The sequence below is a fragment of the Telmatherina bonti genome (assembly GCF_933228915.1).
Source record: "Telmatherina bonti genome assembly, chromosome: 22".
In the NCBI taxonomy this organism is placed as follows: Eukaryota; Metazoa; Chordata; class Actinopteri; order Atheriniformes; family Telmatherinidae; genus Telmatherina; species Telmatherina bonti.
In genome coordinates this window covers 14,797,909-14,809,952 of record NC_136631.1, presented here as the reverse complement: position 1 = coordinate 14,809,952, position 12,044 = coordinate 14,797,909, and the positions used below count along the sequence as shown (strand labels likewise).

The window sequence follows — 12,044 nt, the reverse complement described above, 5'->3', positions numbered from 1 at the left end:
ACTTATCGCTTCTTGATAGGAAAACTCCAGAAATTTACATTTATTCAAAAAAGTTTGCTAGCTAATTGCATTATGCGACGTCTCTCTCGTCAAATCGGTTACCAAGCTGGTCGGGCTGTTTCCGGTAGTATATTCAAACAGAGGCGCTCCCTGAATGCCGCGTTTTGATTGGTGGAGATTCTTCGAACGAACTTTCGTGTGTTTTATTATTCAGGGTAGCTTGAGTAGGCGGTGCCGTTTCTGTTGCAATCCACAAATTGCATGCTTCAGTGTCATCGGTCGACACTGCATTAAAACTAGTTGCACCTTTCATGTTGGAAATAGTTATAAACACAAATTCCAACCCAAAATGACATATGATAAGACATAAATATTGCTCATAAAACAATGCATGAGTCTGACAAAAGCTTTTCTTTATTACAATTGAACACAGACATGTATATACAGTAGGCAACAATTACAAATGTATTGATGAAAGGATGTGGCTTTGTTTTTAGAAGCATTTCCTGTGGACAATGGAGGGGCCGGCCTCATCATACTCCTGTTTGCTGATCCACATCTGCTGGAAAGTGGACAGAGAAGCCAAGATAGAGCCACCGATCCAGACGGAGTACTTTCTCTCAGGTGGAGCAATAATCTATGAGAGGAATAAAAAATCATTTTACAGAGTGTTCATTAGTTCATTAATAAGAATGATCACCGGAATTTTCTTTGTCTCACCTTGATCTTCATAGTGCTTGGGGCCAAAGCTGTAATCTCCTTCTGCATACGATCAGCAATACCAGGGTACATAGTGGTCCCACCAGACAGCACATTGTTGGCATACAGGTCCTTACGGATGTCAATGTCACATTTCATGATGCTGTTGTAGGCTGTTTCATGGATGCCAGCAGACTCCATACCTGTTTGAAAAGTAGCAAAATAACAGTAATAATTTATAATGAATTTATTTAATAAAATTTCAAATAAAATAACAGTAACAAAAGGAAATATTTAATAAAAACAAATCAAGTGCAGAATCTCAACTCACCAATAAAAGAAGGCTGGAAAAGGGTCTCAGGGCAACGAAAACGCTCATTACCAATGGTGATGACCTGACCATCAGGCAACTCATAGCTCTTTTCCAGAGAGGAAGAGGAGGCAGCAGTGGCCATCTCATTCTCAAAGTCGAGAGCCACATAACAAAGCTTCTCCTTGATGTCACGGACAATCTCACGCTCAGCTGAGGAGTAAAAAGTTTGAGCACTGATCACACTCACCTATACCTCTAACAACTTAATTAAATGAATGATAAATTGTAGCAACCATACCAGTTGTGACAAAAGAATAACCACGCTCAGTCAGGATCTTCATCAGGTAGTCAGTCAGATCACGTCCAGCCAGATCCAGACGCATGATGGCATGTGGCAGAGCATAACCCTCATAGATGGGAACATTGTGGGTCACACCGTCACCAGAATCCAACACAATGCCTTCAGCAAGCAGAGAGTTTGGAGATATTTGGAGATATTAGTAATCTTCAAATATGTGTCACATTATAAGCCATATGAAACTAGTGGCATCATTGTTCAAACACGGTGCCGAAGAGGGTTTTAACACCTTCTCTCACAATGAAATAGGAATTAATCTAAATGACAGGAACCTTCATTGAATACTCATCAAATGTTTGCTTATTGCATAATAGACCACAGAATAAATGTGGTACACGTACAAAGGTTACTGACCAGTGGTACGACCAGAGGCATAGAGGGACAGCACAGCCTGGATGGCGACGTACATAGCAGGAACGTTGAAGGTTTCAAACATAATCTGCCCCAAAAATTTCAAACAGAATTAGGAAAAAAAAAGTGGCTCAACTTGAGCGTTAATGCAAGACAAAACAAATGCATGAGGCTCAGAAAACCTGAGTCATCTTCTCCCTGTTGGCTTTAGGGTTCAGGGGGGCCTCGGTCAGCAGAGTGGGGTGCTCCTCAGGGGCGACACGCAGCTCATTGTAAAAGGTGTGGTGCCAGATCTGACAGAGCAAAAACAACAGCTGATGTCAAGCCAGGAAGAGCCGTTGGCTGGATGAACTAAAACCAGGTTTTAAGACTGAAGCACCCAATCTAAAAATAAAAAAGCTTGTTATGATGGTGACAGGTTGCTAAGCCTTAACAATGCAGAGGGTCAGCAGGCATGAATGCTGTAAACGAGTCCCCTTGTCAACACACACCTTTTCCATGTCATCCCAGTTGGTGATGATGCCATGCTCGATGGGGTACTTCAGAGTGAGGATACCCCTCTTGCTCTGGGCTTCGTCACCTACGTAGCTGTCCTTCTGACCCATACCCACCATCACACCCTGGAGAAGAAAGCAAGAGAGGAATGTTAGAAACTACTTTTACTTTTAGCCACTAGTTAAGATGAATTATTGTTGTTTAATGAAGACAGATTTCTTTTGGGCGTACCTGGTGGCGGGGCCTTCCAACGATGGAAGGGAAGACAGCACGGGGAGCATCATCTCCGGCAAACCCAGCCTTGACCAAGCCAGAGCCGTTGTCACACACAAGTGCAGTAGTCTCATCATCGTCACACATGATTAGGCTTTACTGGTGTGGTCTAAATTTGAGTTGATAGAAACATAAGGAAAAAAGAGTTAATGACTGTGTCATAGACCTGTTGTCACCAAACCACAAGCCTGATTTACTATTCCACCTTGGCCAATGATGTGATGAAATTACTTCACATTTCATGACCTCTGTGATTGACATGTGTGTTAGTTGTCATCTTCAAAGCTTTTATGAACTGTTAGTATTATCTGACAACTATTATACAGATATGATCACTCGAAACACCAACACAACCAACCTACATGGACACTATCTATGGTGCTAATTAAAACTGCCATGAGTGTTTTATTTTTGGTCCCAAACTTGTACAACCACTGATACCATATCTCAAGAGGCATGATTGTTCCTCTACTTCTCAATGCTGCTGATGAAGACCCAAAAAGGAGAATAACAGAGAGACCTGAGATCTATTTTGAGTTCAGTGGCCCATCTGTGCTTAACAGAGAAAACCAGTGACACATGGATCTTCACCTATTTCAGGTCACCGCTTCACTTTTGTTTTACTCATTACCACACCAAAGCTGCTTGTATGCTCAATTCATTTGTCTAATGCTAAATGTTTCCGGTATTTTGTACTCTACTTTATAAAAATGCAAGAAGAAGAAGTTTGACTTTTACCTTAATGCTTTCCAATAGCCACTTTCTATCCTACGTATTTATCATATGAAAACACATGTTCTGCATCACTACATTTAGTCATCATAATAACTCCCCATGAGATGAATTAGCTTTTGCAATGTATTATTCATTCTGGCTTCCATTCATTAACAAACAATTCATTCTAATAAGGCAGCCACCCCCTGGCTATCCTCAGCGATTCTGAAGGACAAGCAGTACAAAGTACTCACCAAGGTGTGCTGGTACACGGATGCTTCCACTGGGACGAAGGCTCGTGGTGAGAAGAGCCCCTTAAATAAGACCCATGCTGAGTCCAGGGACCAGGGGCGGGGCAGAAAGGTTCAAACCACTCCAAATAAGCACTGCCAGCATAAATCATTGGGCACCAGGAAAAAGTGTTTCTCATACATGGATGGGATTCTCTCTCTGCAAAGAAATGAATAAACTACTTGACATATAAATGACAGTGCAATAAAAATTTCAAAGTCATTAACATATCCTTGGACATAGGAAGTGTAAATGTTTTTATTAAGTCAAACATTTTTCCCCATCATTATTTAATTGCACCATACAGCCAGCGCTGAAATGAGCATAAGCTTATAAGCTTATAAAGAAAAACTACCATTCAAAAGTTTGGACATAGTTTTTGATGAGATTCAATGGGAAAGTATGTTCAAACCTTCCACTGGGAGTGTACATATGCATGCATGTGTTGTAAAGTTATTTCTTCATAGCTAATAAGAAGCACAGTTTTTCATGACCAGCATCACATTTTAAATACTGTTTAAAAGTTTAAAGTGATTCGGCATTATAACCCTTCGAGGTTCTCATAGCATATGGGTGACCCCCTAGTTGGCCCAGTTAATGCAGCGTCACTGGTGTCTTGTTAAGAAGCTGAGAACATTGTATATGTCTCTAAACCACCCAGCTGGCATGTGCGCTGAGCTTCCAAATGTGTGGAACAGCTGACGGGAACTCCAGCCGGGCTCTGTGTCTGAGTGGCTTGTCTGTGTCGCTGCTTCATCCTGATTGGCTCAGCTGTCTCCTTGTAGGGTTATGGGGAGCACCAAAGTCATTTATGAGCAGCCACTGAGGTTCCTGAGCTGTGAGTTTGAAAAGAGGAGATCCATATTTGTTCCAAACACCATTTGCAAGGTATCTTGCCTGATGTGCTCTCTACCTTATGTGGAAATACTGTCATTCCTGCAGGGATTACTGTACTCACTTTGACTTATTGTTCACAAGAACACATTTCTTTCCAAAGCTAAACCCACATATGATTAGAGCTCACAGACTGAACCTTTAGTATTCATGAAAATTCTTGAATTAGACTTTTATGTAATGCAGGATAGAAATAAAATGTGAAGCTGAAGGAATGTGAGAGCATTCTTTTGAGCACCACCCACCATATCTTGCTATTTATAGCTGTAACTCCACAGGTGCAAGCTGGATGCAGCATCTTACAGTTGTTTGCATGACAAAGAAGATTGGATTGGATTGTATTTATATTGTTTTCCACTGATACAGGTTTTTTTTTTAAATATATATAAAAAAGATGTGATTCATGATCATCATTTTCTACCAAGTAAAAGGGACAAGCAATTTCATTTAATCTCATCTTCAGAACTACTGCTTCCTGTAACATATAAGGAAAAATGAAAATGAAAAAGGGAAAAAGTATTGATTCTGATTTGTGTTTTTCTTCCTCATGCAAAAGTGATATTAGTCATATAAGACGTGGATGGCAGGAGCCATTAAGGTGAATGATGACTCAGGCAGTGCCTGCAGTTTTGTCTATGAAACAAAAGCACAGTCTGTGCTTCAAGTCCCGCATTTGGAAAACAAATAAAACTAAACAGCAAAAAAATAAAAATAAAATAAAATTAAAAAAAATAAAATTAAAAAAAATCCCAGAATGCTGGGGTTTAACTACTCTTTTTGTGATAAAATTTACACGGTGCTTCCCACTAACATCATAACACAAAATGACTGAAAAATAATTAATAGAACAATGTTTCCATTCTCCAGTAATATCCTAGGTACCTTTAGAGTCAATACTTAACTGAAATGAGGCTTTTTGCAGCTTAACATCTTTGTAAAACTTGCTCTTAAAATCATCAGCAGGATACATCTAACTGTATCTATATAATCAAAATAGAAAAGACAACCTCTTCAACCTAGTTCAGCCTGTCAACGTTAAAGCCATACAGTGGTCAGCGCCACATTACTGCCATCTAGAGGCCATCCTGGGGGAAAAAAACAACGTGATGACGTCGAACTTGCGACACTCAACAGCCATGCGCAAGAGGCAACGTTGTTGTGGTCGCGTGTCGACGCTTGGTAAAAAGCTGAACACTTTCTGAGGCCAGTTAACTGTGTATCGGAATACTGAAAGTCTGAGTTTACAAAAAAAAAAAAAAAAAAAAAAAAAAGGCGGAAGGGAGAAGTTGGAGGTGAGTGCAGCAACAGCGGAGCAAGGCAGCGTGTCGACCGGCTCCTCGATCTCCTTTCTGACTGCTAAGTGTGAGGAAGGACGGGGTGACTGCCATGTAGTTAGGAGGCAGAAGAATGAGCAGTCAGCAGGCTCCAACAGATGGGACAGACGACTATACTGTGCAACAGGAAAATGAACTAGAAGCGCTTGCGTCTATCTTCGGAGATGACTTCCAGGATCTGCGCAGCAAGGACCCGTGGAAGGTAGCTGGGGATGTTAGCTTTCACCGAGGAGCAAATTAATGGTCTAAAAGTTTACACGCGCGTATAACAGATGCAGTTATACTCACCAGTAACTATTTTATCTTAGCTTAAAAGGCCTCCAGAAGTGTACCTTTGCTTGCGGCCCAATGGGCTGAACATTGGACAGGAAAGCTACGTGACTGTGGACCTTCAGGTGAAATGTCCTCCCATGTACCCAGACGTGTGAGTACTAATCATGTCATCTGTCCATTATTGGGGTCCATTCATTCAGGGCTTGGAATAAGGTCAATGGTGACCAGCTGCTCCCAACAACTGTCTGGGTGTCAGGATGAAGTACACATGCTTCTGTTACCCCTGTGCTAGAAAAGCATTGGGGTTTCTGTCAGGTAAAAGTGTAATAAACTGACACAGTTTTAGTGAGATTACTTTGTAATTTATAGAAATGCTCTTTAGAAGCAGTAATGTAGAAATGGGATAAAGAAATAGGCACTGAAATAGAAGAAATGGATTGGGAATTGTTGTGCAGAATACAATGGAAAACAACTTATTCAACCAATTGGAAAGAATTTGGATGGAAAAACGACGTGACGATTTATTATTCCAGCACAGAAAGTTCGCAACAGTAAAGGGTATTAAGGAGTACCCTAGAGCAAGGCAGTTATCTTCACCTGTCCCTCTGTTCTTTTGTTTTCATAATAATAATTTATATAACAATTAAAAAAAGATCAAAATTATTTTGTTGGCAGAGGCAGTCACGTGTTTGTGTGTATTGAGATTGTGTGGCGAATACATTGCTACATTAATGTATTGTACTTTATGTAAAGATTTTTTTGCCAGATTATCAAGAATGTTCTCTATATAACTTGTTTAGGTGTCAATAAAGAAAAAATGGTGTAAAAAAAAAAAAAAAGAAACTGATGTGGCATAGCCAATATCAGCAGCACTGCTGATGTGGCTGCTATATAAAGAGCTGGGAGAACAGACCATGGTTGGGGTGTGTAGAGTTTCTGATTATGTTGTGGGTGTTACTGAGACAACATTTACATGCACTGTAATGAATGAATGAATGGATGGATGGATGGATGGAAGGAAGAGAAGCCCTGAGGATCATGCCAACCATCCTCACCACCCTCTGTTGTGGCTTCCTGTGAGCCCCTTGGAGCAGCCAAAACAGTATGAGATGCAGCTGGTCAACATGCTCTCTGTGGAGCCCTGATAGAAAATGCTCAGGATAGAAGAAGGCAGTTGTGCTGTCGTTATCCAGCACAATGAAAATGACATAAAAACTCTTGGTTTAAGGCTTTTAAGATTAAATGGAGGCAGAAGTTATAATATTGCACCAACAGGCACAAGTATATGAGAAGCATATTGCCATAGTTAGTGTTCAAGTGATATAATTAAGTGTTTTACTGCGATAACAGCTCTTGTGTAGAAACTGTTTGTTTTGGCTTTGATGACCCTGAAGTGCCTTCCTGAAGGCAACAGTTCAAACAGATGGTGATAGGATGGGATAGTCATATTTACATACTTTTATAGCTGATCTATCAAGCTGTGACCTTGTTGTTTGTCTAACTTTGGTGTGAATATGTAAATAGTGTTGGCATGTTTAAGTTGAACTTGAATTATGCTGATTAAAACCACAGAGTTGAGCTGAGTATGCCTGAAAATGTCTTAATACTGGTTAAATGTGTTCACAATAATGGACATACAAAAAGCTAAGCATCTATGTCTTTGATGACACAAGTCAGACTTTAAAGTAATAGAAACAGCATTTTATATTTCATATTTATTTACCAAACTAAAACAGTTCCTGGAAAAATGAGCAAAACTTAATATGCAAAATAGCTTGTAAAAAAAAAATAAAAAAAAAAAGTAACCCACAGTCTCTGTTGTGATTAAATGAGTAGTGAGATTTCTCAGCTGCTAATCTGCTGATAGCCTACAAGCAATTCATCTTGTGTTTATGCACTCGGACTCATGTAGTTGGATGAAAATTGGAGAGAAACTGTTGCTTCATGGAACTATAAAGTGACTTCCCAACATGCTTTTTAGTGATTTAGGCTCAACTTAGTACAAAGATTCACTCCATACTTGGTTTTTTTTTTTTTTTTTTTTTTTATTAAATGTGATCTTACTGTGTTGATTCTGTCTCACTGACATGATATCATTTGACATCATCAGGCCTCCGGAGCTGGAGCTTAAGAATGCCAAAGGTCTCTCCAATGAAAACCTCCAGAACCTCCAGAGTGAACTAACCAAGCTGGCAGCAGTGCAATGTGGTGAGGTGAGGAGGAATGGACGTGCCGTTTGATCTCATGTGGACAGAGATTTCTGTTAACCTGTGGTGCTGCTCTGTTAGGTGATGATTTACGAACTTGCAGACTACATCCAGGGGTTCCTGAGCGAGCACAACAAGCCTCCGTCATGCTCCTTCCATGAGGAGATGCTGAAAAACCAGCAGAGGCAGCAGGAGAAACGAGCCCTGGAGGAGCAACAGAGGATGGACCAGCAGCGCAAAGAGGAGGAAGAGATGGTATGGAAGGGAAACAAAACAACCGTTCTTTCTCTTTTAGTGGAATCTGTGTTGGCACTATAATGTGATTTAGAGGTGATTTGTCAAGTGCTGTCACAAAAGTTAACCAGTGTCAGTTTGAGGGAGACAAAAAGGTTTATCTCATCAATGGAATTAACTCTGTCACTTTAAATAAAAACTGGAAAACCTCATTGGGAGAATATGGAGAATAATTCAGAAATAACAGGATTTATGAAAAGGGATTGGATGCAACGCACAGAAAGTGCTTTAACAAAACGCCTGTCATTTATATTTAGAAGGCTTTAACTCAGAGACCTTTGACTTTGTAAACCGTGTTTTCTTTTTGCAGGAAAAAGAGATCATGGCTGTGATCCAAAGGAGGGAGGAGGAGAAGCGAGAGGAAAAGAGAAGAAAGGAAATGGCCAAACAGGTGTTTGTCAGGAAGTAGTTAAACTGATCATTGAAGGAAAACCTACATACAACTTTGTCATATATAAATTTGACTTGATTCACTCATCAATGACTTTGTCTTTAAAAGGAGCGACTTGAGAGTAGGGATCAGCCTGTCTCTGTGTTCGGAAAGAGCCCACCCAGCCCAGGTGAAAACCCTGAACTGACTGAAGCCAGAAAGAATGCTGGTAACCGCCGTCGCACCACCTCTAACACACGACACAGGTACATTACAGTCAGCACGTGTACAGATACTGTAAGCCACAGGTGTCGAACTCCAGTCCTCGAGGGCCTGTATCCTGAAAATTCTTCTTGTCTCCATGCTCCAACACACCTGACCAAAACTTAAAAACAGGTTGACAAGAAGCGGCTGGAGGCATTTAATTTGAATCAGCTGTGTCGGTAGAGAGAAACGACAAAAATCTGCCAGATACCGGTCCTCGAGGACTGGAGTTGGACACCCCTGCTGTAAGCTGACCAAGTATGTCTGGCAAATATGCCTAAAAATGTGTGTTTTACCAGGCGTGACACAGTGAATGAAGACAACCATCGCTCGCAGGAACTGCTCACCTTTAGCAGCAGCAATTTTGGAGAACTTGTTGTCCACAGAGGGAAAAGTTTAGGTGAGAGTTGTCCTCTTTTTGTGGTGTCAGGGCTTCTGATCCACATAAAAGTCATGAGCATATGTGTGTGTATGTTTCTGACAGGTGAAAGTGAGCGGCTCAACCATAGCATTTATTCTGGATTCGAAGCAAACTCGGGAGAATTCTGTGTGATTTATGAGTGGTCGTTGCGCTGGAACAAGAAGATGGGCAAGTTCTTCACCAGCCAGGAGAAAGGAAAGATTGAGAACTGTAAAAAGCAGGCAAGTGCAAACAAAGGTGTTAAGACATGTAGTTGTTTAATAAAACATTTAGCCTTTTAAAATCAGGAGATTTAGCCTTAAATGTACCTAAAAGTCATTTTCAGAATCCTTGTTTAACGGTTTGATATGTTCCTGGTTTCTCCTGGAGTATAGATCCATGCAGCAGAGAATGAGTTCAACTCCCTCATGCGGTTGGACCATCCCAACTTGGTGCACTACATGGCAATGAGCTCCACTGAGAAGGAGGACTGCCTCATGGTCCACCTGCTGGTGGAGCACGTGGCCGGGATCAACCTGAACCAGAGCCTGATCACCCACAGCCCCGTTCCTCTAGATAAACTCTGCCATTACACGGCCCAGCTGCTGGCTGCCCTCGACTACCTTCACTCCAACTCTGTGGTCCACAAACAGCTCGGGGCCTCCAGCGTGCTTGTGGACTCTGAAGGCAACGTTCGATTGACTGATTACAGCTTATCAAAACGGTTCGCAGAGATCTGCAAGGAAGACATTTTTGAGCAAGCCCATGTGCGATTTTCAGAGGATACAGCGATGCCTACAAAGACGGGCAAGAAGGGGGACGTGTGGAATCTGGGGCTGTTGCTGCTTGCACTCAGTCAGGGGAAAGAAGTGAAAGAATATCCAGTGACTGTGCCAGGCAGCCTGCCTGCAGACTTCCAGGATTTCCTCCACAAGTATGTTGCATCTGTTTTTTTTTGTTGGTTTTTTTTGTTGCATTATGTGAAAATATTTCCAGATACAAAGACGTTTTTTTTCAGTTTGAGCATTTAGTGTTGGACTGCAGAGTCTGCAGCAAAGCTGTTGTCAGGATAAGTTGTTTTGTGTGCAAGTATTTAATCACAAATGGCAAGTTAACACCTTGAATTATTTTAGTTTTTCTTTTAAATCAAAAGTCAATTTCTTGCAGATATTGAGCTAAATGTGTCTTCATGCAGCACTTTGCCATGGATTCTTGTTGTGGAAATGCAGCTCATATATATCATGTGTTTGCTATAAAGGTGTGTATGTCTGAACGATGCTGAACGCTGGACGACTCAGCAGCTGTTGGAACACCCTTTCCTCAAACCGCCTTCACCCAAAAACCTGCCACAAGATGACACCAGCCCAGAAGGTTGTACACCTCAGTGTATCATATCTTCATTAGGTGGAACATATGTTTAGAACACAGTTGGGGGAAAATATGATCAGTGCCATCCTCTTTTTTTTATTTTTTTTTTTTATCATGTAGTAAAAGCACAAATGACTGTTGCAAACTCGCCAAACGGGTAAGAAACAGTGATAGAAGCATGAAAGGCTGTAATCTCCACTTTTATGTGTAAATTGGTCGTTTTCTGCATCTCTTTTTAAAACTCGTCGTGTTCACACAGTTACAAAAACATAGTTGCCCATGCTAATGCGTTATGTTTTAGTGGAATTAAAAGAATTAAGTAAGTTTTAATACTGGTTTTAATTTTTTTTTTCTTTTTAATAATGCTTTGCAGGGAGTTTTTTCTTTTATCTGAATGATTTAAAATCAACATTAGGTGCTGATCTGTTTGCTTCCACCATAAAACAGTGAAAAACAACTGAGGAAGCGTGTATAGTAAAGCTTTTGCCATTTTTGTTGAGAAAGTGTGTTAATGCTTTTCTTTTTTTTTTTTTTTTTTTCCCCCCCCCCAGATCTAGCTGTAGACTTTCCATCGTCTGTCATCCCTCGCAGCCACATGCTCAACGCTCCCTTCAGTTCAGGGTTGCAGAGGCAGTTTTCTCGCTACTTCGATGAGTTTGAGGAGCTGCAGCTTCTAGGAAAAGGAGCCTTTGGTGCTGTAATTAAGGTGAACAGCACTTTTTTTTTTTTTTTTTTTTTTAAAAATCCCTTTATGTAAGTTTTGAGTTCCAGCATCCCCGTTGCTTCGGAGGTTTTATTCATTTTCCATTCTTTTCACTTGCAGGTTCAAAACAAACTAGACGGTTGTTACTATGCTGTGAAGCGTATTCAGGTCAATCCAGCCAGCAAGCAGTTCAGGCGCATCAAAGGCGAAGTGACGCTGCTCTCGCGCCTGAACCACGAGAACATTGTCCGTTACTACAATGCATGGATCGAGCGGCACGAGCTGCCGTCCACAGGAGTGCTGAGCAACACCGACAGCTCAGAGCCTCAGAGCACACCTGACAAACATCCACAGGACAGAGGTTCTCCACAGCGCCTCAACGAGCTCGGTCTCCTTGACAACGTCGAGGACATTGCTCCGCCTCCGGCTTTGTCGAGCTCTGT

General features: G+C 41.2%; 2 protein-coding genes across 5 annotated transcripts in view; one reads left to right on the top strand and one right to left on the bottom strand.

The window, feature by feature from the left end:
* Positions 1–452: 452 nt before the first annotated feature.
* Positions 453–3,484, bottom strand: actc1b (actin alpha cardiac muscle 1b). Its single transcript, XM_079261794.1, has 9 exons — positions 3,458–3,484; positions 2,448–2,598; positions 2,213–2,341; positions 1,904–2,014; positions 1,725–1,809; positions 1,311–1,472; positions 1,031–1,222; positions 721–902; positions 453–637 (listed from the first exon to the last, which is right to left on the bottom strand). The coding sequence occupies exons 2-9, from the start codon at positions 2,574–2,576 to the stop codon at positions 494–496; spliced, it is 1,134 nt and encodes a 377-aa protein (XP_079117920.1). The 5' UTR covers positions 2,577–2,598; positions 3,458–3,484; the 3' UTR covers positions 453–493.
* Positions 3,485–5,534: 2,050 nt separating this feature from the next.
* Positions 5,535–12,044, top strand: part of eif2ak4 (eukaryotic translation initiation factor 2 alpha kinase 4) — a 30,340-nt gene continuing 23,830 nt past the window's right edge. For 2 of the 4 annotated variants that reach the window (XM_079261759.1, XM_079261758.1), the window contains exons 1-12: positions 5,535–5,924; positions 6,031–6,146; positions 8,106–8,208; positions 8,284–8,457; positions 8,807–8,887; positions 8,996–9,132; positions 9,430–9,530; positions 9,615–9,772; positions 9,926–10,464; positions 10,789–10,901; positions 11,450–11,604; positions 11,722–12,044. The exon at positions 11,722–12,044 is cut by the window's right edge and continues 108 nt beyond it. In XM_079261759.1, coding sequence (XP_079117885.1) covers positions 5,796–5,924; positions 6,031–6,146; positions 8,106–8,208; positions 8,284–8,457; positions 8,807–8,887; positions 8,996–9,132; positions 9,430–9,530; positions 9,615–9,772; positions 9,926–10,464; positions 10,789–10,901; positions 11,450–11,604; positions 11,722–12,044 — 2,129 coding nt within the window. In that variant the 5' untranslated portion in view covers positions 5,535–5,795. Of the gene's footprint in view, positions 5,925–6,028; positions 6,147–8,105; positions 8,209–8,283; positions 8,458–8,806; positions 8,888–8,995; positions 9,133–9,429; positions 9,531–9,614; positions 9,773–9,925; positions 10,465–10,788; positions 10,902–11,449; positions 11,605–11,721 lie in introns of those variants that run through there. The other 2 variants (XM_079261761.1, XM_079261760.1) reach the window with 2 other exon arrangements.